Source organism: Oncorhynchus kisutch, linkage group LG3 (assembly GCF_002021735.2).
Source record: "Oncorhynchus kisutch isolate 150728-3 linkage group LG3, Okis_V2, whole genome shotgun sequence".
Taxonomy (NCBI): domain Eukaryota; kingdom Metazoa; phylum Chordata; class Actinopteri; order Salmoniformes; family Salmonidae; genus Oncorhynchus; species Oncorhynchus kisutch.
Genome location: NC_034176.2, coordinates 10,443,279 through 10,471,072, shown reverse-complemented (window position 1 = coordinate 10,471,072; position 27,794 = coordinate 10,443,279). Strand labels below are relative to the sequence as shown.

At 44.7% G+C, this 27,794-nt stretch overlaps 1 protein-coding gene across 1 annotated transcript; it reads left to right on the top strand.

Moving 5' to 3' along the window:
- The first annotated feature begins 559 nt into the window (after window positions 1–559).
- LOC109875161 (mitogen-activated protein kinase 4) lies at window positions 560–25,841 on the top strand. Its single transcript, XM_020467385.2, has 7 exons — window positions 560–913; window positions 2,231–2,680; window positions 4,342–4,929; window positions 17,669–17,813; window positions 19,787–19,948; window positions 20,244–20,457; window positions 21,915–25,841. The coding sequence occupies exons 3-7, from the start codon at window positions 4,387–4,389 to the stop codon at window positions 23,257–23,259; spliced, it is 2,409 nt and encodes an 802-aa protein (XP_020322974.2). The 5' UTR covers window positions 560–913; window positions 2,231–2,680; window positions 4,342–4,386; the 3' UTR covers window positions 23,260–25,841.
- The last annotated feature ends 1,953 nt before the right edge of the window (window positions 25,842–27,794 follow it).

Genomic DNA, 27,794 nt, shown 5'->3' with positions numbered 1-27,794 from the left:
GACGGCTGACCCTGACCAAACCCTAACCACACTGGGCCAATTGTGCGCCGCCCTATGGGACTCCCAATCACGGCGGGTTGTGATTTAGCCTGGAATCAAACCAGGGTCTGTAATGACGACTCTAGCACTGAGATGAAGTGCCTTAGACGGCTGTGCCACTAGGGAGCCCCCCAAAAGTTAAGCAGCTATGTTCTGAGCTGGTACTCCTTCTGGTATAACTGAATGATTGACTTAAGGAATCTCTAAGTGAGAACATAGGATAAAAGTGAGTGGCAGTATTTCTTTGGATTTTATTAGGATCCCCATTAGCTGTTGAGAAATGACTAAGGACACAAACGCCATTGAATAGAGTGCAAAAATAAACAAATCCCTAAATATATTTTTAAAATACATATATAGAGGCTATGAGAGAAGAGCAGGGGGTTTTCTCCAAGACCCACACGGCACTTCAGGCTTCAGCAGGTGTCAAACACTTTGATTGATGGCTGCCAACGTGACGTCATATCGTTGGGGGGGGTGCTGGAGTTTTTTTTTTTTATGAGAGGTAATACAACGCTCGGTGTGGGAAGTAACCTATAGGCCGGCTTACCGAAAGAATAAGAGGAACACTCAATCATTCATGGTGCAGCTTTTGTCAGTCTGTGCTTACTGGCTGCGTAGACTACTGGCACAGATCGGAAAGAGTGGTAGCCTAGCCTATTCCTCTAAATACATTATTTACGCAGCAGCGGATTGCTAGGTAGGCTAATATCGCCACAATCACGGATACTGGCACAGTCCCGCTGGCTGATTCATTAACAAAAATGAAACAAATATGTTATGTTTTACTTTATTTTTGACAGTCAAATAGACAAAAACACGCATTATTTTTCTGTGACAGGCTGCGATGTTCACGGCGGCATATATTATTATGGTAAGTGCTCTCGCTGTGTTGTGATATCTTGTGCCTTTGTAGTTATTCAATGGATGGGCCGATAGATGTAAAGATAACGCTACACTTGCTGAGCAATAGGCTACTCACTGGCTCATGTTCATTAGCTGTTTTCATGAGTAGTACATTTGGGAAAACACTTAGTTTTACGGCATCTTCTTTTTATCTTTTTATCTTTAAGGGTTTTGAATGTTTTTGTTGCGATAGGGGCGTTACAATGTAGCCACAACCACACACAAAGGCAGACGCAGACCGGTGCATTGTACTACAGTAGCCTAGACTATCTCTTAGAAAATGTATGCATTGTTTTAATGGACCCTAATATTATAAGGATAATATATATATATTTTTTTAAAGAACATGGAATAACACCATTTTCTCTCATACTAATGTTTTTTCACACTAACAACTACTTCTACTGCTTATGGAGCTACAGGCTATTTTACAACTGAGATTATATTTTAAAACACAGATTCGAATGCCTCAATCAACTATGTTTTTTTTAAGGAATTATACTTGCGTTACGTAACGACAGAACTATGAAATAGAGGACAGCGCGCACCGCAGGCGTCATATCCATTAGCCTGCCATATACGTCATTTATAAAGTTAGCCAATACCCTCCATACCTTCCTGTAGATCCAGTGTCAATATCCTCGTTTCCATAGATAGAGGGAAAATAGCACAGAACAACAAAGAACATATAGCATAAAACTAGCATAGAACAAGAGCATATTAATTGTGTATTTTACTGAAAGATCACTATTATTATGTGGTAAAAGACTAAAGCTTACATTTGTGATAGTAGGCTTTGACATAGCAGCATTCTTGAGCGCATTTACCAGGTTGGAACTGAGTAGCTATTTAAATGTCCAATTGGAGCACATTAATTTAATAAATATCCTGGCCTCAAATATCAACTGATTTTAAAACAATAGCAACATTTTGGCCTATGTCATATTGTATCCCAGTAGTTACCTTATAGTCCTAGTTATCATTATATCATATCTAGCTATTAATTCATTTGAATGTACAAAATATTTATATTAAAAATAGGCTTTTTGGTGATGTCTAGACTATTCTTCCACTAGGCTATGCAGCATTTGCTCCTTCTGTTCTTTGCAGCTATTACATTAGATCCACATGTAGGAATCAAATGACACCCAGTAAAAGTAATGTGTCAAAATGAACAGTGTGAATAGGAGGCAACATTTTATCACTAGTTCATATTGAAATGTGACACATAAGATCTTTCTGGCATTTAATGTGTAACTTGCTTCATCTTGGCCCTCCTTCACAGAAGCAGCAGGTATGTGATGGTGTCCAATAGCTGTGTCCAGTCCAGAGGGAGCCGGTGCCACGCTTCGGCTCCACAGGCACAAGGCGGCCGGCAGCTAGATTACTGAGGGATTACACGGACACTCGTTAACTCAATGCCACAAAACCGAGTGGGAAGTCTGGGAACATCGACTAGGGAGGGACTGAATGGGCAGTCGGCCAACTGACTGACAGACGGGAAGAGCAGGATCCTCTACAATCTCTTTGAATGTAACTCTCAGCTAATTTCACCAGCGGGAGTTGAGCTGGGATCGCTCCGCTAGGATCAGAGACCAGTGCTGAATGTCTGCCTCTGCCATCCAGCGCATCTATCTGTAGCAGGCACAGATGGTGGGGTGTTGCTATGACAACACTTGCCCTGCACCAGGGTGTGGAGTTGTCTCCTTACTTGCTCTACTGTCTCTGATATGAGGTAGATGGAGACACTGTATACCTATTTATTTACACTTCGTTCAAGAGTGATACACTCTAAATTCTATGGAGCTCATTCCAGGAAATGCGTAATTGCAATCAAATCCCAATGCATATTCATGTTTCGCCACATGCACAGGATACAACAGGTGTATAACAGTACAGGATACGACAGGTGTAGAACAGTACAGGATACGACAGGTGTAGAACAGTACAGGATACGACAGGTGTAGAACAGTACAGGATACAACAGGTGTATAACAGTACAGGATACAACAGGTGTATAACAGTACAGGACACAACAGGTGTAGAACAGTACAGGATACAACAGTACAGGATACAACCGGTGTAGAACAGTACAGGATACAACCGGTGTAGAACAGTACAGGATACAACAGGTGTAGAACAGTACAGGATACAACAGGTGTAGAACAGTACAGGATACAACAGGTGTAGAACAGTACAGGATACAACAGGTGTAGAACAGTACAGGATACAACAGGTGTAGAACAGTACAGGATACAACAGGTGTAGAACAGTACAGGATACAACAGGTGTAGAACAGTACAGGATACAACAGGTGTAGAACAGTACAGTTAAATGTTTACCTTGGGATCTCTTTCCAACAATGCAGTGATAATAATAATATAGATTATAATAATATAGATCGTAATAATATAGAAAATAATAATATAGATAATAGTAATATAGATAGTAATAATATAGATAATAGTAATATAGATAGTAATAATATAGATAATAGTAATATAGATAGTAATAATATAGATAATAATAATATAGATAATAGTAATATAGATAGTAATAATATAGATAATAGTAATATAGATAGTAATAATATAGATAGTAATAATATAGATAGTAATAATATAGATAATAGTAATATAGATAGTAATAATATAGATAATAGTAATAATATAGATAATAGTAATATAGATAGTAATAATATAGATAATAGTAATATAGATAGTAATAATATAGATAATAGTAATATAGATAGTAATAATATAGATAATAGTAATAATATAGATAATAGTAATATAGATAGTAATAATATAGATAATAGTAATATAGATAGTAATAATATAGATAATAGTAATAATATAGATAATAGTAATATAGATAGTAATAATATAGATAATAGTAATATAGATAATAGTAATATAGATAATAGTAATATAGATAATAGTAATATAGATAATAGTAATATAGATAGTAATAATATAGATAGTAATAATATAGATAATAGTAATATAGATAGTAATAATATAGATAATAGTAATATAGATAATAGTAATATAGATAGTAATAATATAGATAATAGTAATAATATAGATAGTAATAATATAGATAATAGTAATATAGATAGTAATAATATAGATAATAGTAATATAGATAGTAATAATATAGATAATAGTAATATAGATAGTAATAATATAGATAATAGTAATATAGATAGTAATAATATAGATAATAATAGAACATAGAATACAACATGTATATTGATATTACAAAATACATTACAATATAAAGTAATTACCATTTTACAGATGGGATTATTATACCTACAGTAGATGTATGTTTGATTCCAGTAATTTTATTTGCTTTGTTATCAAATCATGAATGATCCTTTCTGATTTCTAGACCTCATCATGCAATAACCAGTGGACACCAGTAGTCAGCTGAGCCATGGCAAAACAGGACTCCTCACTGTTCCTCCACGGCTTTGACCTGGGGGGACACTTCATAGACCCCCGGCCTCTGGGCAGCGGTGCCACTGGTCTGGTTCTGTCTGCTGTGGACAAGCGCAGCGGCCAGCGGGTGGCTGTGAAGAAGCTGGTGATGCGTGACGCGGTCAGCGTGAAGCACGCCCTGCGGGAGGTCAAGATCACACGGCGCCTGCAGCATGAGAACGTTGTGCGCGTGCACGAGGTTCTGGGTCCTTATGGCCACCCGCTGCCTCGCGACCCGGCCCAGCTGAGTGCCCTGTACATCGTCCAGGAGTGCATGGAGACGGACCTAGCTAAGCTGCTAGAGCAGGGACCACTTCCCGGTGGGCACGCCATTTTGCTCTTCTACCAGCTACTACGAGGCCTCAAGTTCATCCACTCAGCCAACGTGCTGCACCGCGACCTTAAACCAGCCAACGTGTTCCTCAACACAGACCAGCTACTGCTCAAGATCGGAGATTTTGGCCTGGCCCGAATCGTTGACCCACACTACTCCCATAAGGTGAGACTACAGTAGGCTGCCATTAGAAGAGAATAGCTAGCTCGGGGTCTGTATTCATAAAGCCTATCAGATTAGGGCTGATGCAGGATCAGGTCCCCCCCTGTCCAGGCCTTCTTATTCATTATTATCTGAAAGCCAAAACGGATCCTAGTCCAGCACTCCTACTCAAAAACGCTTCATGAATCAGGGCCCAGGAGTTACCTTGGTATTAGGTGAACAATGGATAGGTAAAGAAATAAAATCAACAGTAAAAAGACAGTGAAAAATAACAGTAGCGAGGCTGTATACAGTATCGAGGCTATATACAGGCACCGATTAGTCGGGCTAATTGAGGTAGTATGTACCTGAATGTATAGTTAAATTGACTATGCATATAAGATAAACAGAGAGTAGCAGCAGCGTAAAAGAGGGGTTGGGGGGGGCACACAATGCAAATAGTCTGGGTAACCATTTGGTTAAATGTTCAGGAGTCTTATGGCTTGGGGGTAAAAACTGTTGAGAAGCCTTTTTGGTCCTAGACTTGGTGCTCCGGTACTGCTTGCCTTGCGATAGTAGAGAGAACAGTTTATGACTGGGGTGGCTGGGGTCTTAGACAATTTTTAGGGCCTTCCTCTGACACCGTCTGGTGTAGAGGTCCTGGATGGCAGGCAGCTTAGCCCCAGTGATGTACTGGGCCGTACTCACTACTCTCTCTAGTGCCTTGCGGTCGGAGGCCGAGCAGTTGCCGTACCAGGCAGTGATGCAACCAGTCAGGTTGATGATGCTCTCGATGTTGCAGCTGTAGAACCTTTTGAGGATCTGAGGACCCATGCCAAATCTTTTCCCCTAAGGGGGAATAGGCTTTGTCATGCCCTCTTCATGACTGTCTTGGTGTGTTTGGACCAATCTAGTTTGTTGGTGATGTGGACACAAAGGAATTTGAAACTCTCAACCTGCTCCACTACAGCCCCGTCAATGAGAATGGGGGATTTCTCTGTCCTCCTTTTCCTGTAGTTCACAATCATCTCCTTTGTCTTGATTAGGTTGAGGGATAGGTTGTTATTCTGGCACCACCCAGCCAGGTCTCTGACCTCCTCCCTATAGGCTGTCTCGTTGTTGTTGATGATCAGGCCTACCACTTTTGTGTCACGCAGTTGTGGGTGAACAGGGCGTACAGGAGGGGACTGAGGACTGAGGGGCTCCAGTGTTGAGGATCAGCGTGGCAGATGTGTTGCTACCTACCCTTGCCACCTGGGGGCGGCCCGTCAGGAAGTGCAGGATCCAGTTGCAGAGGGAGGTGTTTAGTCCCAGGATCCTTAGCTTAGTGATGAGCTTTGAGGGTACTATGGTGTTGAACGCTGCTGTTATGAATCCCTTTTGGCCCGACAGTCTAGGGGGGATGGTAATGAGACCCTTAACATAACTCATGCAAATTATTATTGTGACAAAGTAAAAGTGTGAACGAAATAACCACGACAACAGAAATCTACCGTCAAACTCCAGGTTTATTTATAAACACACGGTAATGGGGGGGGGGGGGGGGGGGGGGGGGGCAGGAAAAGGGGCTGAGCTGGACCCAAGGAAAGAAACAATAAATATACAAAAACACCCCTAAGCTAGACTAGCCTACTTTAACAACAGCTAAATAACTAACCAAAAATACAGTGGGTGGTCCGCCCAGTTCTAACTAGTGTATTTAACAAAGTTCACCTACGGGTAGTGTATGCCCATGGGCGACTTGTCTTGGTTTCCCCCTTTTCCCACCAGCAACAAACAAACACCATAACCCAAAACAATACTCACAGGTGATGACAAAGTGCTATGGAGGTGCTCAAACAAAAGAGAGATTTAAGACACAAAGCGAGAGTGAAACACAGAGACCTACAGACATGGCATTTACAGAGAGATTGAGCTCTAGAGCAAACAAATGATGGGGTTTTTAAACCATGGGGAAGGAACTGTGATAGGGTAGGAAATAGGAGGAGGTGTGTCTTCTGATTGATGATTGATTGGGGAGTGATGATTTTCACCTGTGAGGGGAGAAGGAGAGAAAAGAAACACACACACAGGATACACACACACACACACAAGATACCTGTATCCGTAACAGCTGCGCTGTAGTCAATGAATAGCATTCTCACATAGGTGTTCCTTTTGTCCAGGTGGGAAAGGGCAGTGTGGAGTCCAATAGAGATTGCATCATCTGTGGATCTGTTTGGGCTGGATGCAAATTTAGTGGGTCTAGGGACGTGAGTGCTACGGGTCTGTAGTCATTTAGGCAGGTTGCCTTACTGTTCTTGGGCATAGGGACTGTGGTGGTCTGCTTGAAACATGTTGGTATTACAGACTCAATCAGGAACATGTTGAAAATGTCAGTGAAGACACCTGCCAGTTGGTCAGCACATGACTGGAGTACACATCCTGGTAATACGTCTGGCCCCGCAGCCTTGTGTATGTTTACCTGTTTAAAGATCTTAGTCATGTCGGGTACGGAGAGCGTGATCACACAGTCGTCTGGAACAGCTGATGCTCTCATGCATGCCTCAGCGATGCTTGCCTCGAAGCGAGCATAGAATGGATTTAGCTCGTCTGGTAGGTTCGTGTCACTGAGCAGCTCTCGGGTTAGAGTCCCGCACCTTGAAAGCGGCAGCTCTACCCTTTAGCTCAGTGCGAATGTTGCCTGTAATCCATGGCTTCTGGTTGGGGAATGTACGCACAGTCACTGTGGGGACGACGTCCTCAATGCACTTATTGATAAAGCCAGTGACTGATGTGGTGTACTCCTCAATGCCATTGGAAGAATCCTGGAACATGTTCTAGTCTGTGCTAGCAGAACAGTCCTGTAGTTTAGCATCTACTTAATTTGATCACTTTTTTATAGACCGAATCACTGGTGCTTCCTGCTTTCACTTTTGCTTGTAAGCAGGAATCAAGAGGATAGAATTGTGGTCAGAGTTATCAAATGGAGGGAGAGCTTTGTATCCGTCTGTCTGTGGTGGTAAATAAAACAGCCAAGAAAAGTCTGGATGAAAACTCTCTTGGCAAATACTGTAGTCTACAGTTTATCTTAAGATACTTTACTTCAGGCTTGCAAAATCTAGAGACTTCCTTAGAGTTCGTGCACCAGCTGTTGTTTACAAATATGCACAGACTGCCGCCCCCCTCGTCTTATCGGAGTGTGCTGTTCTCTTCTGCTGGTGCAGCGTATATACAGCTAGCTGAATATCCATGTCATCATTCAGCTACGATTCCGTGAAACATAAGATGCTACAGTTTCTGATGTCCAGTTGGTAGGATATTCGTGATCATACCTCGTCAAATTTATTGTCCAGTGATTGCATGTTGGCAAGTAATATTGACGTTCATGGCAGCTTTCTCACTTGCGGTCTGCGGATCTTTACGAGGCACCCCGCTCTGTGTCCTCTGTACCTGCATCTGTTTCTCTTGCCAATAACTGGGATGTTGGCCTTGTCGAGTGTCTGAAGTACATCCTGTGCGTCCTGCTTGTTGAAGAAAATGTTTTGCCTAATCCAAGGTGAGTGATCGCTGTCCTGATATCCAGAAGCTCTTCTTTTTTTTCATAAGATATGGTGGCAGAAACATTACGTACAAAATAGGTTACAAATAATGCGAAAATAAACACATAATAGCACAATTGGTTAGGCGCCCGTAAAACTGCGGCCGTTTCTTCCGGTGCCATTTTTAGACCAGCTCCTGACCCGACATGTAAGTGGAGATATAAAAGAGGAGGATACCACCGGTTGATTTAAGACTGCAGGATGTCTGGCACACAACTCAAAACCAGAAACCACCATTGGTGTCTGGAAACTGAGCGCAATTAGCATTATCTTTACGTTTCACAACAAATGTACTTCATTCCCAAACGCTACAGCATTCACCCATATTAAGATGCCTCTTTGAGCCTGTTTTTTTTTGTGTGATCGTGTGACCATGTCCTTGAACCAAGTCTGTTAGCTCCTGTAGACTGATGATTCTCTCCTCTGCATGATTGCATTAGCATCCGTCTATAGCTAGTACTACAGCAGAGCTTTCATAACCTTGTCCAAACATGTCCTGTTAAAGTTACAAATTAATAATATAATAATTGGTGGGTACTTATATTTGTCCTATTTCACACACGTACAGGTGTGCATTATACAAATGTGTGATAAAAAATAAAAAATCCATATCCCAACTCCCCATGAGATGCACTCTTAGAGTGGGGTCACTGCCAGAGTCAGCCATTATCAACGGCAACCCTGGAGCAATTAGGGTTAAGTGCCTTTCCAAAGGGCATATCAACGGATGTTTGGCCTTGTTGAATGGGGGATTGGAACTAGTGACCTTTCAAATGCTGGCCCAACACTCTAACCACTAGGCTACCTGCTGGCCCAACGCTCTAACCACTAGGCTACCTGCTGCCCCAAGTTGCTGGCCCAACGCTCTAACCACTAGGCTACCTGCTGCCCCAAGTTGCTGGCCCAACGCTCTAACCACTAGGCTACCTGCTGCCCCAAGTTGCTGGCCCAACGCTCTAACCACTAGGCTACCTGCTGCCCCAAGTTGCTGGCCCAACGCTCTAACCACTAGGCTACCTGCTGCCCCAAGTAGTATGGCCCAACACTCTAACCACTAGGCTACCTGCTGGCCCAACGCTCTAACCACTAGGCTACCTGCTGCCCCAAGTTGCTGCCCCAACACTCTAACCACTAGGCTACCTGCTGGCCCAACGCTCTAACCACTAGGCTACCTGCTGCCCCAAGTTGTATGGCCCAATGCTCTAACCACTAGGCTACCTGCTGCCCCAAGTTGTATGGCCCAATGCTCTAACCACTAGGCTACCTGCTGCCCCAAGTTGTATGGCCCAACGCTCTAACCACTAGGCTACCTGCTGCCCCAAGTTGTATGGCCCAACACTCTAACCACTAGGCTACCTGCTGCCCCAAGTTGTATGGCCCAACACTCTAACCACTAGGCTACCTTCTGCCCCAAGTTGTATGGCCCAACGCTCTAACCACTAGGCTACCTGCTGGCCCAACACTCTAACCACTAGGCTACCTGCTGCCCCAAGTTGTATGGCCCAATGCTCTAACCACTAGGCTACCTGCCGCCCCAAGTTGTATGGCCCAATGCTCTAACCACTAGGCTACCTGCTGCCCCAAGTTGTATGGCCCAATGCTCTAACCACTAGGCTACCTGCTGCCCCAAGTTGTATGGCCCAACACTCTAACCACTAGGCTACCTGCTGCCCCAAGTTGTATGGCCCAACGCTCTAACCACTAGGCTACCTGCTGGCCCAACGCTCTAACCACTAGGCTACCTGCTGCCCCAAGTTGTATGGCCCAATGCTCTAACCACTAGGCTACCTGCTGCCCCAAGTTGAACCATTACCCTGTCTGTTTTTTCTTATTGTGGATTATGCTCTGAGAGATTCATCCGACAGTCGACTTCTCTGCTGTGCTGCTTTATTGTTGTGGTGGAACACAGTGTGTTACACCAGCAGGTTAGTGAGGGCCCAGTGAAGGGGAGCTTTGTCCTGGCCGGGCCCAGGCCCAGAGATCTGAGCACGGGGCAGCAGGGTGCAGACAGGGAAAAGAGATGGATCAGGCTGTGAGCAGGACAGGAATAACAGACTGGCCAAGAGTGTTGCCAGAATAACAATGGGCAATGCTGTGTTCTGGGGATGGTGAAATCAAACAAAAAGCTTCTATGCTGCTCTTATGCAGTGGAGTGTGAGACAGGCCATCTACAGAGCATTCTGTGTCTGGCCTCCTCTGGCCCTGGCCTCCCGGACCCACACTTATCATCAGAGTATGTGTGTATGACCTCAGGGAGTCATGTGTCAGAGACAGGTTGGTGGGAGTTGAGTTTTACTTCAGACTTTAAAGCCCACGTCAGGTTTTATGCACTTTCAAGATGGACTTCGGCGTAACAAAATGACCCAGGGCGATTTCTTTTAAGAACCAGGAAATTGCCTGTTAGTTTCTCTCCCTCTTACATTCAGCGTGCCCTCTCTCCCTCATGACCGAACAACATCTATTCACACAGCTACTCCTCAGTCCAGACAGAGTATGTACCTAGCTACTGTACTGAATGTTTAGTAGTGAACTCTAACAGGCCTGCACAGAGTGTGTACCTAGCTACTGTACTGAATGTTTAGTAGTGGACTCTAACAGGTCTGCACAGAGTGTGTACCTAGCTACTGTACTGAATGTTTAGTAGTGAACTCTAACAGGCCTGCACAGAGTGTGTACCCAGCTACTGTACTGAATGTTTAGTAGTGAACTCTAACAGGCCTGCACAGAGTGTGTACCTAGCTACTGTACTGAATGTTTAGTAGTGAACTCTAACAGTCTTGTGTTGATTCAGAGAGGAGAAATGCAGTGTATCCAAAATGGAGCCCGATTCCCTTTATAGCTGCACCACTATTTCCTAGTGCACTACTTTTGACTAGAGCTTATATGGCTGGTCAAAAGTAGTGCCCTATATATATGGAATTTGATTCCATTTCAGACACAATTATAGAGTCTATAGGGCTCCCAAGTGGCGCAGCGGTCTAAGGCACTGCATTTGATTGCTAGAGGTGTCACAACAGACCACCTGGTTTGAATTCAGGCTGTATCCCAACCGAACGTGATTGGGAGTCCCATAGGGCGGCGCACAATTGGCCTAGCGTTTGGCCGGGGTAGGCCGTCATTGTAAATAAGAATTTGTTCTTAACTGACTTGCCTAGTTAAATAAAGGTAAAAAATAAAAAGTCTACCAGAAAGCTCTGGTGCTCCACATGCCATGCCAGCCTTGCAGGGGGCTTACTTAGAGGGAGGCTGGCAGGCAGGCCAATGCTCCAAGCTGGGATAGTTCTTGTCTTGGTAAATTGCAAGCAGTGAGGTGGAGTAGGAGAGGATACTTGATAGTGCCACGATCAAGAGAATGTTTCATCTAAAAATAAACTTGCAGACACAACGATGACAGGATTTTGGCATCAGCCTCAAATCTAGAGGTATTTGACAGGTGACACATCCATTTTTAACTGCTCATATCGCTTGAAGTCACTTGTGGGCTTGTCTCACGACTGTAAGTAAGCCTGTCAGTCTGTGGCAGAGGGGTTGGCAATAAGCATTATGTTGTCATCAGCCCTCCCATTCTTTTGCAAGTGTTGGCGTTATGACCGAAGCTTTGATTGAAGTGCTAACGACACCTGAATAACGCCTCCTTACTGTCAAAAGACTCAATAAAAAAATATAGAAATCGGATACGTCCCAAATGCATCGTATTCTCCTCATAAGTGCTCTATTTCTGACCAGAACCCTATGAGCCCTTGTCAAAAGTAGTGCACTATAAAGGGAACACGTTGCCATTTAGGACACATCCATAAAGCTATCATTGTAAATCTGACTCAGCCTTTGTAATCATCAGTGACTGACTAAACCGTGCTTTTGGAAGTTAAGCAGAGATTTGACAGATTGCTTAATCAGAGGAGGCCCATCTCAATCTCTCTACCTGCTGAGCCAACCCTGTCAAACTCCACAAATTATTAATCACCTGGAGAGTCAGGGAGAGGGGGAGGCGGTGAGAATGGAGAGAGGGAAAGGAGGGAGGGAAGGTGGGTGTGAGGGAGGGAGGGGTGAAATGAAGTACAGTTGGGGAGGCGGTGAGAAAGGAGAGAAGGAGGGAGGGAGGGAGCGGTAAGAAAGGAGAGAAGGAGGGAGGGAGGGTGAGAAGGGAGAAATGAAGGACATTTGGGGAGAGGGGGATGTAGGGATGCTTTAAGGCTGTTTTAGCTGCTTCTCATCAAACATTGAGCAGTGCTCCGTCATTCATTTTTGTCCTAGACTTGGTATTCCGGTACCGCTTGCCATGCGGTAGTAGAGAGAACAGTCTATGACTGGGGTGGCTGGGGTCTTTGACAATTTTTAGGGCCTTCCTCTGACACCGCCTGGTGTAGAGGTCCTGGATGGCAGGCAGCTTTGCCCCAGTGATGTACTGGGCCGTACGCACTACCCTCTGAAGTACCTTGCGGTCGGAGGCCGAGCAATTGCCGTACCAGGCAGTGAGGCAACCGGTCAGGACGCTCTCGATATTGCAGCTGTAGAACCTTTTGAGGATCTCAAGACCCGTGCCAAATCTTTTTAGTTTCTTGAGGGGGAATCGGCTTTGTCGTGCCCTTTTCACGACTGTCTTGGTGTGTTTGGACCAATCTAGTTTGTTGTTGATGTGGACACCAAAGAATTTAAAGCTCTCAACCTGCTCCACTACAGCCCCGTTGATGAGAATGGGGACGTGCTCGGTGCTCCTTTTCCTGTAGTCCACAATCATCTCCTTAGTCTTGGTTACGTTGAGGGATAGGTTGTTATTCTGGCACCACCCGGCCAGGTCTCTGACCTCCTCCCTATAGGCTGTCTCGTTGTTGTCGGTGATCAGGTCTACCACTGTTGTGTCGTCAGCAAACTTAATGATGGTGTTGGAGTCATGCCTGGCCATGCAGTCATGGGTGAACAGGGAGTACAGGAGGACTGAGCAGGCACCCCTGGGGAGCTCCAGTGTTGAGGATCAGCATGGCAGATGTGTTGCTACCTACCCTCACCACCTGGGAGCAGCCTGTTAGCAAGTCCAGGATCCAGTTGCAGTGGGAGGTGTTTAGTCCCAGGTTCCTTAGCTTGGTGATGAGCTTTGAGGGTACTATGGTGTTGAACGTTGCGCTGTAGTCAATGAATAGCATTCTCACATAGGTGTTCCTTTTGTCCAGGTGGGAAAGGGCACTGTGGAGTGCAATAGAGATTGCATCATCTGTGGATCTGTTTGGGCGGTATGCAAATTGGAGTGGGTCTAGGGTTTCTGGGATAATGGTGTTGATGTGAGCCATTACCAGCCTTTCAAAGCACTTCATGGCTACGGACGTGAGTGCTACAGGTCTGTAGTCATTTAGGCAGGTTGCCTTAGTGTTCTTGGGCACAGGGACTATGGTGGTCTGCTTGAAGCATGTTGGTATTACAGACTCAATCAGGGACATGTTGAAAATGTCAGTGAAGACACCTGCCAGTTGGTGAGCACATGCTCGGAGCACACATTCTGGTAATCCGTCTGGCAATCCGTCTGGCCCCGCAGCCTTGTGTATGTTGACCTGTTTAAAGGTCTTACTCACGTCGGCTATGGAGAGCGTGATCACACAGTCGTTGCTCAGCTGATGCTCTCTTGCATGCCCCAGTGTTGCTTGCCTCGACGCGAGCATATACAGTGGGGCAAACAAGTATTTAGTCAGCCACCAATTGTGCAAGTTCTCCCACTTAAAAAGATGAGAGAGGCCTGTAATTTTCATCATAGGTACACTTCAACTATGACAGACAAAATTAGAAAAAAAAATCCAGAAAATCACATTGTAGGATTTTTTAAATGAATTTATTTGCAAATTATGGTGGAAAATAAGTATTTGGTCACCTACAAACAAGCAAGATTTCTGGCTCTCACAGACCTGTAACTTCTTCTTTAAGAGTCTCCTCTGTCCTCCACTCGTTACCTGTATTAATGGCACCTGTTTGAACTTGTTATCAGAATAAAATACACCTGTCCACAACCTCAAACAGTCACACTCCAAACTCCACAATGGCCAAGACCAAAGAGCTGTCAAAGGACACCAGAAACAAATTGTAGACCTGCACCAGGCTAGGAAGACTGAATCTGCAATAGGTAAGCAGCTTGGTTTGAAGAAATCAACTGTGGGAGCAATTATTAGGAAATGGAAGACATACAAGACCACTGATAATCTCCCTCGATTTGGGGCCCCACGCAAGATCTCACCCCGTGGGGTCAAAATGATCACAAGAACGGTGAGCAAAAATCCCAAAACCACACAGGGGGACCTAGTGAATGACCTGCAGAGAGCTGGGACCAAAGTAACAATGCCTACCATCAGTAACACACTACGCCGCCAGGGACTCAAATCCTGCAGTGCCAGACATGTCCCCCTGCTTAAGCCAGTACATGTCCAGGCCCGTCTGAAGTTTGCTAGAGAGCATTTGGATGATCCAGAAGAAGATTGGGAGAATGTCATATGGTCAGATGAAACCAAAATAGAACTTTTTGTTAAAAACTCAACTCGTCGTGTTTGGAGGACAAAGAATGCTGAGTTGCATCCAAAGAACACCATACCTACTGTGAAGCATGGGGGTGGAAACATCATGCTTTGGGGCTGTTTTTCTGTAAAGGGACCAGGACAACTGATCTGTGTAAAGGAAAGAATGAATGGGGCCATGTATCGTGAGATTTTGAGTGAAAACCTCCTTCCATCAGCAAGGGCATTGAAGAATTTTTTTTTCTTCTCATTTTGTCTGTCATAGTTGAAGTGTACCTATGATGAAAATTACAGGCCTCTCTCATCTTTTTAAGTGGGAGAACTTGCACAATTGGTGGCTGACTAAATACTTTTTTGCCCCACTGTAAGTGATTTAGCTCTTCTGGTAGGCTCGTGTCACTGGGCAGCTCGCGGCTGTGCTTCCCTTTGTAGTCTGTAATAGTTTGCAAGCCCTGCCACATCCGACGAGCGTCGGAGCTGGTGTAGTATGATTCAATCTTAGTCCTGTATAGATGCTTTGCCTGTTTGATGGTTCGTCACAGGGCATAGCGGGATTTCTTGTAAGCTTCCGGGTCCCGCACCTTGTCCCGCACCTTGAAAGCAGCAGCTCTACCCTTTAGCTCAGTGTGAATGTTGCCTGTAATCCATGGCTTCTGGTTGGGGTATGTACGTACAGCCACTGTGGGGACGACGTCCTCAATGCACTTAACTTTGCTCCGTCCGTCCATCATTTAACAGTGCTCCATCCGTCGTCCATTGGCAGAGAGTGGAGGGGAGGGACAGAGAGGACAGGAAATGCTTGCATTGCACTGGGGTTGCAATGCATTAAATTCAAGAGCCTGCAGAGGTCGCTCGCTGTGAATGTATTGTTATAAACTGTCACGACTTCCGCCGAAGTTGGCTCCCCTGCCTGTTCGGGCGGTTCTCGGCGGTCGTCGTCACCGTCCTACTAGCCGCTACCAATCCCTTTTTCGTTTGTCTGTTGGTTTTGTCTTATTAGTTTCACCTGTGTGTATTTTAGTTTAATTAGCTTCCCTATATGTAGTAGGTTGTCCCGCCCTCGTTTTGTGCGGGATTGTTTTTGTTACTCTGTTGGATAGTGGTTTTCATGTGTGTATTCTCCGGACTGTTTGGTCCTGTGTTTGGGCTGGTCGATGCGCCCTGTATGTTGGCGTGACCGTTTTTTGGAGGAGAATAAATCACAATATACTGAACCCTGCTCTCTGCGCCTGATTCCAACCCACCACTCCTAGTATTCCGTGACATAAACCAGTGGCTGTGTTTTCATAATCTCTAGCTGTCTCTTGTTAGGTGTGTGTGTGTGTGTGTGTGTGTGTGTGTGTGTGTTTGTGTAACGTGTGTTATACATTAAAAAGGGAGCTGCTCTAACGAGATGAAACCAGTGTGGCGCTAGGCAGAACAGCGTTAGAGACCACATCAATGGAGGAAGAAACAGTCATTGGATAATAAATGATGACAGAAGGCTTTTTCTCTGACCTTCTCTTCCACCATACTATTTCTAGATCCACTGTAGATGACCTGAAAAAGAACACTGTCTTCTATACACTCTTAGAAAAAAATCTAATCAAATCAAATCTTATTTGTCACATACACATGGTTAGCAGATGTTAATGCGAGTGTAGCGAAATGCTTGTGCTTCTAGTTCCGACGATGCAGTAATAACCAACGAGTAATCTAACTAACAATTCCAAAACTACTACCTTACAAGTGTAAAGGGATAAAGAATATGTACATAAAGATATATGAAGGAGTGATGGTACAGAAAAAGGGTTCCCAAAAGAGTTCTTTGCGGAGGTATATAGGGTTCTACCAAGAACTGTTTTGATCAGAAGAACACTTTTTGGAAGACACGTGTTTTTTGTAAGTCGAAGGGTTCTACCTAAAACCTTTAACATCGTAATAATCTTTTTTTAAAGATTCTTTGGAAGGCAAGAAGTGTCCTACATAGAACCAAAATTAATATTTCCCAGCATGCTCTATTGCAGGGAGATTTTCCGAATTGTTTGTTTTACTGTAATATCTGTGTTTTTGCATGTACTGTATACTGATTGGTTGGTTAATTTTATGCTACACAAAGAAACTAATCCAATCTGTTAGTAATTTGATTTATTGCACCCGTTACTGAGATGGTTGTTCCAGTTTAAATGATTTGAGGTAGTCTAAATTCTCAATCGTCCCAACCCTGGCAGTCATTCTGAATGCAATTGTTGGATATCCTAAATCTGGCTGAATTTCAATAGGAATTACCCATAACTTTGCAGACCAGCATAACCAGTGGATTCCTAAGATCAATGTGTTAGGGTATAACTAGGCCCTCAAATAATGGCCATACATGTAATGTATTGTCATAAATTATACAATTTTAAAGGCTAACAAGGCTCGTGGCTTCTACCTGTTCATTGTGGGTTCTAGATAGAACCCTCTGCAAAGGTTTCTACCCAGCACCAACTAGGGTTACCCTAAGGGGACAAGCCAAAGAACCCTGTATGGTTCTACTTAGCACCTTTCATTCTAAGAGTGTACCTGTAATGGGTGAGTGTGAAGAGTTGGGGGAAAGCTGTACAAAAGCCATCAAGACACTTTAGCAAATGAGCCATTAAAATGTACATCGGTGTTAATTTCCTTGTCATGCTTACCCTGTGTGTTTTGTTGTCTGTGTGTATCGGCCAGGGCTACCTGTCAGAGGGCTTGGTGACTAAATGGTACAGGTCTCCGCGCCTGTTGCTCTCACCTAACAACTACACCAAGGCCATCGATATGTGGGCAGCTGGCTGCATCCTGGCAGAGATGCTAACAGGCCGCATGCTCTTTGCAGGTAGGAGTCTGAGGTGGAGAGATGTGGATATGAATATGATATGAGACATATGGATTGAATGATTCATGATTTAGATAAACTGAGGGTATTACCCATTTGTTTTTATGCTGTTGGGCAGTACAGTCTTTTTTGTCAAATTAGGATCTTTTTGATCTAGTGAAAGAGTAAGTCTACTTTTGCAAAACTTTTTTTTGCATAATACAGAAATTGCCAATTGCCTGTCTGTCGGTTCTCTATCCAATCACAGCTCAATAGTGTACTCCTAATTGTTAATAAAGCTAAATGATCCAGGATATGGGTTGTATCCCAAATGGCACCCTATATTGTGCACTATATTTGACCAGAGCCCATAGGCAGAGCACTACAGTGCATTCTGAAAGTATTCAGACACCTTGATTCTTCCACATTTTGTTAAGTTACAGCCTTATTCTAAAATGTATTAAATAATTTTTTCCCTTCATCAAGGCTCCCGAGTGGTGCAGCGGTCTAAGGCACTGCATCTCAGTGCTGGACACGTCACTACAGACCCTAGTTTGATTCCAGGCTGTATCACAACCGTCCGTGATTGGGAGTCCCATAGGACGGCACACAAACCCTAACCCAGTGTGGTTAGGGTTTGGCTGGGGTTTTGGCCGGGGTAGGCCGTCATTGTAGATAAGACTTGGTTCTTAACTGACTTGCCTAGTTAAATAAATAAACAAAATCAATCTACACACAATACCCCATAATGACCATAAGGTTTTTATGTTTACAAATGTATTAAAATAAAAAACTGAAATATTACATTTACATAAGTATTCAGACCCCTTACTCAGTACTTTGTTGAAGCACCTTTGGCAGTGATTACAGCCTCTTCTTTGGTATGATGCTACAAGCTTGGCACACCTGTATATGGGGAGTTTCTCCCATTCTTGTCTGCAGATCCTCTCAAGCTCTGTCAGATTAGATGGGGAGCTATTTTCAGGTCTCCAGAGATGTTCGATCGGGTTCAAGTCCGGGTTCTGGCTGGCCTACTCAAAGACATTCAGAGACTTGTCTCAAAGCTGCTCTTGCATTGTCTTGGCTGTGTGCTTAGGGTCTTTGTCCTGTTCGAAGGTGAACCTTCGCTCTGGAGCACGTTTTCATCGAGGATCTCTCTGTATTTTGCTCCGTTCATCTTTCACTGGTCTCCCAGTCCCTGTCGCTGAAAAACATCCCCACAGCATGATGCTGCCACCATCATGCTTCACCGTAGAGATGGTGCCAGGTTTCCTCCAGACGTGACGCTTGGCAGTCAATCTTTTTTAGTTAATCCATTTTAGACTAACAAAATGTGGAAAAAGGGAAGGGATCTGAATACTTTCTGAATGAACTGTATATAAAGGATAGTGTACCATAAAAATATAGCTGCAAGCAGCCATGGTGGGTTCAAGCCCTATAACATTACAGTGCCACCATCAGAACAAATAAGTCTCATTTTCCTAGGATTAGCTACTTCTGTACCCCTTATTACGCTTGCCAAATATCAGAACTCAAAACTCAAACACATTATGCTTTTGTTGGATATTGGACCATTTTGATGTTCACTAGGCTTTGTGTCGTGATAATAATTTGGTCATGTAACACATGATTTTATCCAGACCTGTTGACACATATTTAGTGTGTGGTCTGTCTGCAAATTCAACCTATGACCTTCTCAGTAGCCTGCCCATTAGTCACGAGGGTGTAAAACTTTTCTTATCGCAGAAGCCTGCTCCGACCATCTTAATACCCGTCTTTAAAAACTCACTACTTCTAGTACTACCTTATCCTCAAACTTTCAACACTAACCTTTAACAATTCAAACTTCTGAACTTCTACCATAAAAAAGCTGAAGCAAGACACAATTTTTCTTCAGGACAATGACCTTTTCTAGTTTTAGAATCATAATGCTTCTTTACTTCCTGTTTCCTCCTGGCTTCCTGCCTGGTTCCTCCTGGCTGCTCTATACGCAGGAGCCCATGAGCTGGAGCAGATGCAGCTGATCCTGTATACGGTGCCTGTGTTGAGGGAAGAGGACCATCACGACCTCCGGCAGGTCATCCCCTCCTACGTCAGCCACGGTTGGAGGGTCAGGAGGTCCTTCAGAGAACTACTACCTGAAGTCGATGCAGACGGTGAGAGGGATGGGGTTGAGGGAGAGCAGCGAAAAACTCTTCAACTAAGATCAGATGGCGTCTTTATACTATACCTCCCTGAAACAATCAACAGTTTCTGTTAAATGTTGGAGTTACTAAAAATAACAAGGACATATGTCTAACTAATGTTTTGTCTCAAATTCATGATTGTCTTATATTCATATACAATCGATTTTCCTGATGCTATATGACCTTACTTGCAGCCAGGTACTGTATATGCACGCATCATTTGAAAGCCTTTTCTATTCTCCGTTCCCGTCTCTTTCTCCACTAGCCATAGACTTCCTGGAGCGTATTCTGACCTTTAACCCCATGGACCGGCTGACGGCAGAGGCGGCCCTGTCCCATCCCTTCCTGCAGCAGTACTCGTGTCCCCAGGACGAGCCCATGTCACCCCAGCCCTTCCGCATAGAGGACGAGCTAGATGATAGCCTGGTCACGGAGCCCGGCCACAGCCACAGCCAGGCCTCTAGCTCTCACTGGGACAGGTGTGTGTCTAGCCTGGTCTCAGATCTGTTTGTACTGTCGTGTCAACTAGTGACAAGGAATTAACATGACACGGAACGGAGCAAATGGAATGGCATCAAACACATGGAAACCATGGAAACCTTGTATTTGTTGTATTTGATTCCATTTCACTGATTCCGCTCCAGCCATTACCACGAGCCCGTCCTCCCCAATTAATGTGCCACCGACCTCCTGTGGTGTCAACCACAGAGATACATCAACATTGTACTATGCAATTAATTTCTATTGAATTCTATGGTGTCAGTTACACTTCACACACTACAGCAGCCATATTGAGAGGGAACAGCACAGTGACACCATGTAAAGAGAAAGAGATATCATGATCTCGAACTGTACACAACTTATACACCACACTTAGAAAGTAAAGCCATCAACAAAAAGCATCAGAAAAGAAAGCAACCCCACAATGAGCCCTAGGGAATAAGCACATGACGATTTTAAAGGAAAGTCCAAATAAAGTTTAGTAAAAGACAGCGACTGGATTCATTGGCTTCCGGGAGAGCCAGGGAAACGCTGTGTGGAGGTTAACAGAGAGCCAGGGAAACGCTGTGTGGAGGTTAACAGAGAGCCAGGGAAACGCTGTGTGGAGGTTAACAGAGAGCCAGGGAAACGCTGTGTGGAGGTTAACAGAGAGCCAGGGAAACGCTGTGTGGAGGTTACCAGAGAGCCAGGGAAACGCTGTGTGGAGGTTAACAGAGAGCCAGGGAAACGCTGTGTGGAGGTTAACAGAGAGCCAGGGAAACGCTGTGTGGAGGTTAACAGAGAGCCAGGGAAACGCTGTGTGGAGGTTAACAGAGAGCCAGGGAAACGCTGTGTGGAGGTTAACAGAGAGCCAGGGAAACGCTGTGTGGAGGTTAACAGAGAGCCAGGGAAACGCTGTGTGGAGGTTAACAGAGAGCCAGGGAAACGCTGTGTGGAGGTTAACAGAGAGCCAGGGAAACGCTGTGTGGAGGTTAACAGAGAGCCAGGGAAACGCTGTGTGGAGGTTAACAGAGAGCCAGGGAAACGCTGTGTGGAGATTAACAAAGAGGCAGAAAAACGCTGTGTGGAGATTACCAGAGAGCCAGGGAAACGTTATGTGGAGGTTAACAGAGAGCCAGGGAAACGCTGTGTGGAGGTTAACAGAGAGCCAGGGAAACACTGTGTGGAGATTAACAAAGAGCCAGGGAAACGCTGTGTGGAGATTACCAGAGAGCCAGGGAAACGCTGTGTGGAGATTACCAGAGAGCCAGGGAATCGTTATGTGGAGGTTAACACGTTGAACCAATGTGGAAAATATGTTGAATTGGGGTCTGTGCCCAGTGGGGTATGTGTGTGAGAGAGAGTTTAAAGATAACACCAAAATGGTCTTCACCTCAGTAGACTGAAATGGCAACGGTGATGTTTCGTTGACAAGCTCTTTGTTTCCACTGTGCAGATATGATACCAGCCTGTCATCAGACCTGTACTGGCAGCAGCAGGGTGGCTGTCAGTGCATGCCCGGGGTCTCGGAGGTGGTCAACCTCAAAGAGGAGGAGGTCCAGAGAGATCCCAGGGCAGGTTCCTACCCTCTGTTGGAGGAGGCCCAGGTGGACCCTCGCAAGTATTCCCACAGCAGCTCTGCCGAGCGCTTCCTGGACCACTCCCACTCCTCTCTGGTGCGGGCCTGTGGGGGCGGGGCTTATGCTGAGCTGGACTGTGGTCGCTCCTGTGACTACAAAGTGGGCTCCCCTTCCTATCTGGACATGGTTGCGTGGAGGGACGGCAAGCCGCAGCACTACTCCGAGCCCAAGCTGATCCTGGACCTGTCTCACTGGAAGAGGAATAGCCAGCTCCTTGTGCATGAGGGGCCTGAGCCTAGAGGGGCCAGCGTGAAGGAGCTGCCTGTCGAGGAGCCACCTTGGGACCTATTCCAGGAGATCTCTCGCTGGGTGGAGAGCACACAGACTCGCCTGTCCTCCCCCAGCTCACCCCAGGGACCCCTGTCCTACCCCAGCCCACCCCAGGGACCCCTGTCCTCCGCCAGCTCACCCCAGGAACTCCTATCCTCCGCCAGCCCACCCCAGGAACTCCTATCTTCCGCCAGTCCCCCCCAGGGACCCCTGTCCTACCCCAGCCCACCCCAGGGACCCCTGTCCTCCGCCAGCTCACCCCAGGAACTCCTATCCTCCGCCAGCTCACCCCAGGGACCCCTGTCCTCCGCCAGCTCACCCCAGGAACCCCTGTCCTGCCCCAGCCCACCCCAGGAACTCCTGTCCTGCCCCAGCCCACCCCAGGAACCCCTGTCCTGCCCCAGCCCACCCCAGGAACCCCTGTCCTCAGCCAGCCCACCCCAGGAACCCCTGTCCTCCGCCAGCCCACCCCAGGGACCCCTGTCCTACCCCAGCTCACCCCCGCTGCCCCCTTTTCCCACCTCTCTCCCTACCCCTCTCTTTCACAGTTGTTCGCCGGTCATACAGCCATCACCTGGACTGGACAAGCGTCACACACTCCCGCCTGCCGCGTCCCATTCCCCTCCCTCCCTGTTGCCCTGTTCTCCCTCGTCTCCTCCACCAATGTCACCTCTCATTCCTTCGTCGATTCATGAGCCCCCGCAGACTCTTCCCTCCAGGGGCCAAGGGGGCCCGTTTGACCTAGACATGTTCATCTCTCGAGCGCTGAAGCTCTGTGGTCAGAGTGAGGACCTGGGGGGAAGCCCAGACGGGGCCAAACGGGCCAACATCAAGAGGGTACCTAGACTCCCGGAGCACCGGCCACCCCCACCTCAGACTCCCAACTCCTAATAGGATCTAGGTCCAAGTCTACCACAGAGGGTGCTGGTAGACTGTGGGAGTGGCATTTAAGGCTACCACAGAAAACACTGGTAGACTGTGGGAACTGCTTTTAAGGCTACCACAGAAAGCACTGGTAGACTGTGGGAACTGCTTTTAAGGCTACCACAGAAAGCACTACAGAAAGCACTGGTAGACTGTGGGAGCTGCTTCCAAGGACTGTGGTATACTTAGTAAGACTTGCCTTGTAAAAAGCACGAGTTGACTCACACCCAAAGTAATAAGCGAGGTGCTGACTAACAGAATAGTAAACGTTTGGAGAAACGCTCTATATACGGTATACTCCCAATGATTAGTCCCAGTGTAAAATAGCTTTTTTTACCCATTTATCATTGCGGTGTGCAACTTTTCATAAGTTGCCTTGACACTGACCCTTCTCACTTAAATGAATGGTGCTGGTCCTTTGGATCAGAGCAGGAGTTGAGAGAAAAGCGAGGATCAAGATCCGTTAGCTACAAACAACATAATGAGCTTCCGATGTTTTTGCTACTGCATACAGTATGTCATTGAGGTCACTGCTGTAAATGAATGTATGTTTTACAGAATCTAATGGAAAGTAGTAAGCCTATGTAGTAAGCCTACATACAGTATGTTGCTTGAAAGCTGCAACTGTACTCATTACAAGAATGCCTGCATATGATCAACAGTTAGGTGGAAAGAGGAAATTCCAGGTATTGCATAGCAAAATCGCTTAAAGACAACGCAGCCAGCTATATTTGGTTATAATTTTGTTGAAATGTCTCTTTCAAACATAACCCTTTAGGTTGTTTAGATATCTTCTAGATGTGAGTAACTATAGATCTTCCTGCAGCAAATTCTTAAGAAGAATGATACGAATATCTTCCATTGAGTGGGACGTATCTCCTATAAGGGGTCTGAATATATTTATAGATACACATCTTAGCATAAGAACAGTTAGCTCTGGTCCGTGGCATTAGAGCCCCTTCTTCTACTAAGGAATGTGTTAATGGAGGAACGCGCACTAACAACCTGGACCAGAGTTAAATAACAGTCAAAGGGAGATAGTCTCTGGGACTCATATAATGAGGTTTTACTGTTGAACACTGCTGCTGTGATTTCAGACAGTATGCCTTGTACAATTGTATACATTGAACTGCTGTTTCATAAAGCATCTTCCAGATGCCAGTAATGGTTTGTTCACAGTTTAAGGTTAAGTACAGCTTTTGGGGATTTATGTGTGTGTGTGTGTGTGTGTGTTATTATTTAGCTGAAAAGGAGTTTTCTCACGGTAATGCAATAAGATATATCTGTCTAGTACCTGCACACCCACGTTGTCATCACAGGGAGGTATACTTAGAACAGTGACAACACGGTAGTCAGCCTAGCTGATATCAAGCTGATAACAGAAAGCCTAAGGAGTAGTCATGCACAAGGCCGTGCAGCAAAAAGGCCACACACTCATCAAGCACTCAAAACTCTTTAGGCTGCACCCCAAACAAACAAACGGCACCCAATTCCTATATAGTGCAATACTTTTGACCAAAGCCCTATGGACCCTGGTCAAAAGTAGTGCACTGTAATTGGGAATTGGGGTTTGCCATTGGGGACGTAGATCTTGTCTCATGCTTTTACCATTGTTACTACTATTCAATGACAGCTACCGTTCCAAAATGGTTGGATTTCATAATGATATACTCTCGAGTCATGAGAAATGTATTATTGCACAATATCACATGACATTGTAAAGGGGACATAATGAGCTAACATAGTCAATTCTGGGAATTGCAGGGTGCAAACTATCTTCAGAGCAGAGCGAAGTTTTAATAACAAAAGCACATCAGACAGATATTGCCAGGGACCAGGTTCTTAAAAGCCAATTAGGCTTCATGTGCAGTGACAGACGTAATCTGGGCAAGTCCATGATATTTTACTGGTAAAATAACAGTCAGCAATAATATCAGTACCAGTCAAAAGTTTGGATACACCGACTCATTGCAGGGTTTGGATACACCTACTCATTGCAGGGTTTGGATACACCTACTCATTGCAGGGTTTGGATACACCTACTCATTGCAGGGTTTGGATACACCGACTCATTGCAGGGTTTGGATACACCTACTCATTGCAGGGTTTGGATACACCGACTCATTGCAGGGTTTGGATACACCGACTCATTGCAGGGTTTGGATACACCGACTCATTGCAGGGTTTGGATACACCGACTCATTGCAGGGTTTGGATACACCTACTCATTGCAGGGTTTGGATACACCGACTCATTGCAGGGTTTGGATACACCGACTCATTGCAGGGTTTGGATACACCGACTCATTGCAGGGTTTGGATACACCTACTCATTGCAGGGTTTGGATACACCTACTCATTGCAGGGTTTGGATACACCTACTCATTGCAGGGTTTGGATACACCGACTCATTGCAGGGTTTGGATACACCTACTCATTGCAGGGTTTGGATACACCGACTCATTGCAGGGTTTGGATACACCTACTCATTGCAGGGTTTGGATACACCTACTCATTGCAGGGTTTGGATACACCTACTCATTGCAGGGGTTTAATTTATGTTTTACTATTTTCTGCGTTATAGAATAATAGTGAGGACTTCAACACTATGAAATAACACATATGGAATCAGGTAGAAACCAAAAAGGTGTTAAACAAATCAATATTCATTTTAAATTTGAGATTGTTCAGAGTAGACACCCTTTGCCTTGATGACAACTTTGCACATTCTTGGCATTCTCTCAACCAGCTTCATGAGGTAGTCACCTGGAAAGCATTTCAATTAACAGGTGTGCCTTGCTAAAAGTTAATTTGCGTATTTTTTTCCCTTCTTAATGCATTTGAGCCAATCAGTTGTGTTGTGACCAGATAGGGTTGGTATACAGAAGATAGCCCTATTTGGTAATATACCAATTTCATATTATGACAAGAACAGCTCAAATAAGCAAAGAGAAATGACAGTCCAACATTACTTTAAGAAATAAAGGTCAGTCAATCCGGAACATTTCAAGAACTTTAAAAGTTTTTTCAAGTGCAGTGGCAAAAACCATCAAGCGCTATGATGAAACTGGCTCTCATGAGAACCGCCACAGGAAAGGAAGACCCAGAGAGAGTTACCTCTACTGCAGAGGATAAGTTCATTAGAGTTACCAGCCACAGAAATTGTAGCTCAAATAAATGATTCACAGAGTTCAAGTAACAGACACATCTCAACATCTACTGTTCAGAGGAGACTGCGTGAATCAGGCCTTCATGGTCGAATTGCTGCAAAGAAACCACTTCTAAAGGAAACCAATAATAAGCATTCTGCAGCAATACGCCATTCCATCTGGTTTGAACTTAGTGGGACTATCATTTGTTTTTCAACAGGACAATGACTCAACACAACTCCAGGCTGTGTAAGGGCTATTTGATCAAAGAGAGTGATGGAGTGCTGCATCAGATGACATGGCCTCCACAATCACCCGACCTCAACCCAATTGAGATGGTTTGGGATGAGTTGGACCGCAGAGTGAAGGAAAAGCAGCCAACAAGTGCTCAGCATATTTGGGAACTCCTTCAAAACTGTTGGAAAATCATTCCAGGTGAAGCTGGTTGAGAGAATGCCAAGAGTGTGCAAAGCTGTCATCAAGGCAAAGGGTGGCTACTTTGAATAATATCAAATATTTTTTGATTTGTTTAGCACTTTTTTGGTTACTACATGATTCCATATGTATTTCATAGTTTTGATGTTTTCAATTTTATTCTATGATGTAGAAAATAGTAACAAATAATGAAAAACCCTTGGTTGAGAAGGTGTGTCCAAACCTTTGACTATTACTGTACATAGTTAGATCCAATATGCTTGTTGTGGCAGAATATGGCCCTTTTAGTCTGAGTCGGTTCATGAATGAGCCTCAGAATAGGCCTACAGCTCAATGGGTCCAGCTCCCTGAATGTAATAGTTTTGCATGGCTTGGTCCTTGATTACACTGTCAAATGATTTTAACTACATGACTTTAATAATGTGAAATTGTGGACAATCTTTACTTGAGGGTGTCCTGCTTGTATCACGTATGGTGGAAGCGGCAGTTTTCACAGCTGAAATCAATTTACTCTTATCCCTTTTGTAGTTCCTCTTTAGATGATGAACAGACAAATAAAAGTTGACTGAACATTTTTTGAAGGGTGTTTTTTTTTCTTATTATTTTCTTCTGACCGCTGATATCAGCACTGCTGGAGCTGGGGATAAATCTCCTCCTATTACCTGTTTTGGCATATCTGGGTCCCGTGGAGGCTAAAGTCAAACCAGTCGTCTACGGGTGATTATATAAGAAAAAGAGAGGTTATAATCACATATGGTGTGAAGAGCATGAATCCTCTGAACTTAATAATAGTAATTATAATAATATCAATAATAATAATGTTAATAATAATGATAATAATCATCTTAATAATAATGTTAATGATAATAATCATCTTAATAATAATGTTAATAGTAATAATGTTAATGATAATAATGTC

What these genes read in the sequence shown, in the direction of transcription:
- LOC109875161 (XM_020467385.2), top strand. Translation starts at nt 4,387, where the DNA reads ATGGCAAAACAGGACTCCTCACTGTTCCTCCACGGCTTTGACCTGGGG. An exon ending in ACCTGAAGTCGATGCAGACG is followed by an intron (nt 19,949 to 20,243) that starts GTGAGAGGGATG and finishes TTTCTCCACTAG; the next exon opens with CCATAGACTTCCTGGAGCGT. An exon ending in TCTAGCTCTCACTGGGACAG is followed by an intron (nt 20,458 to 21,914) that starts GTGTGTGTCTAG and finishes TCCACTGTGCAG; the next exon opens with ATATGATACCAGCCTGTCAT.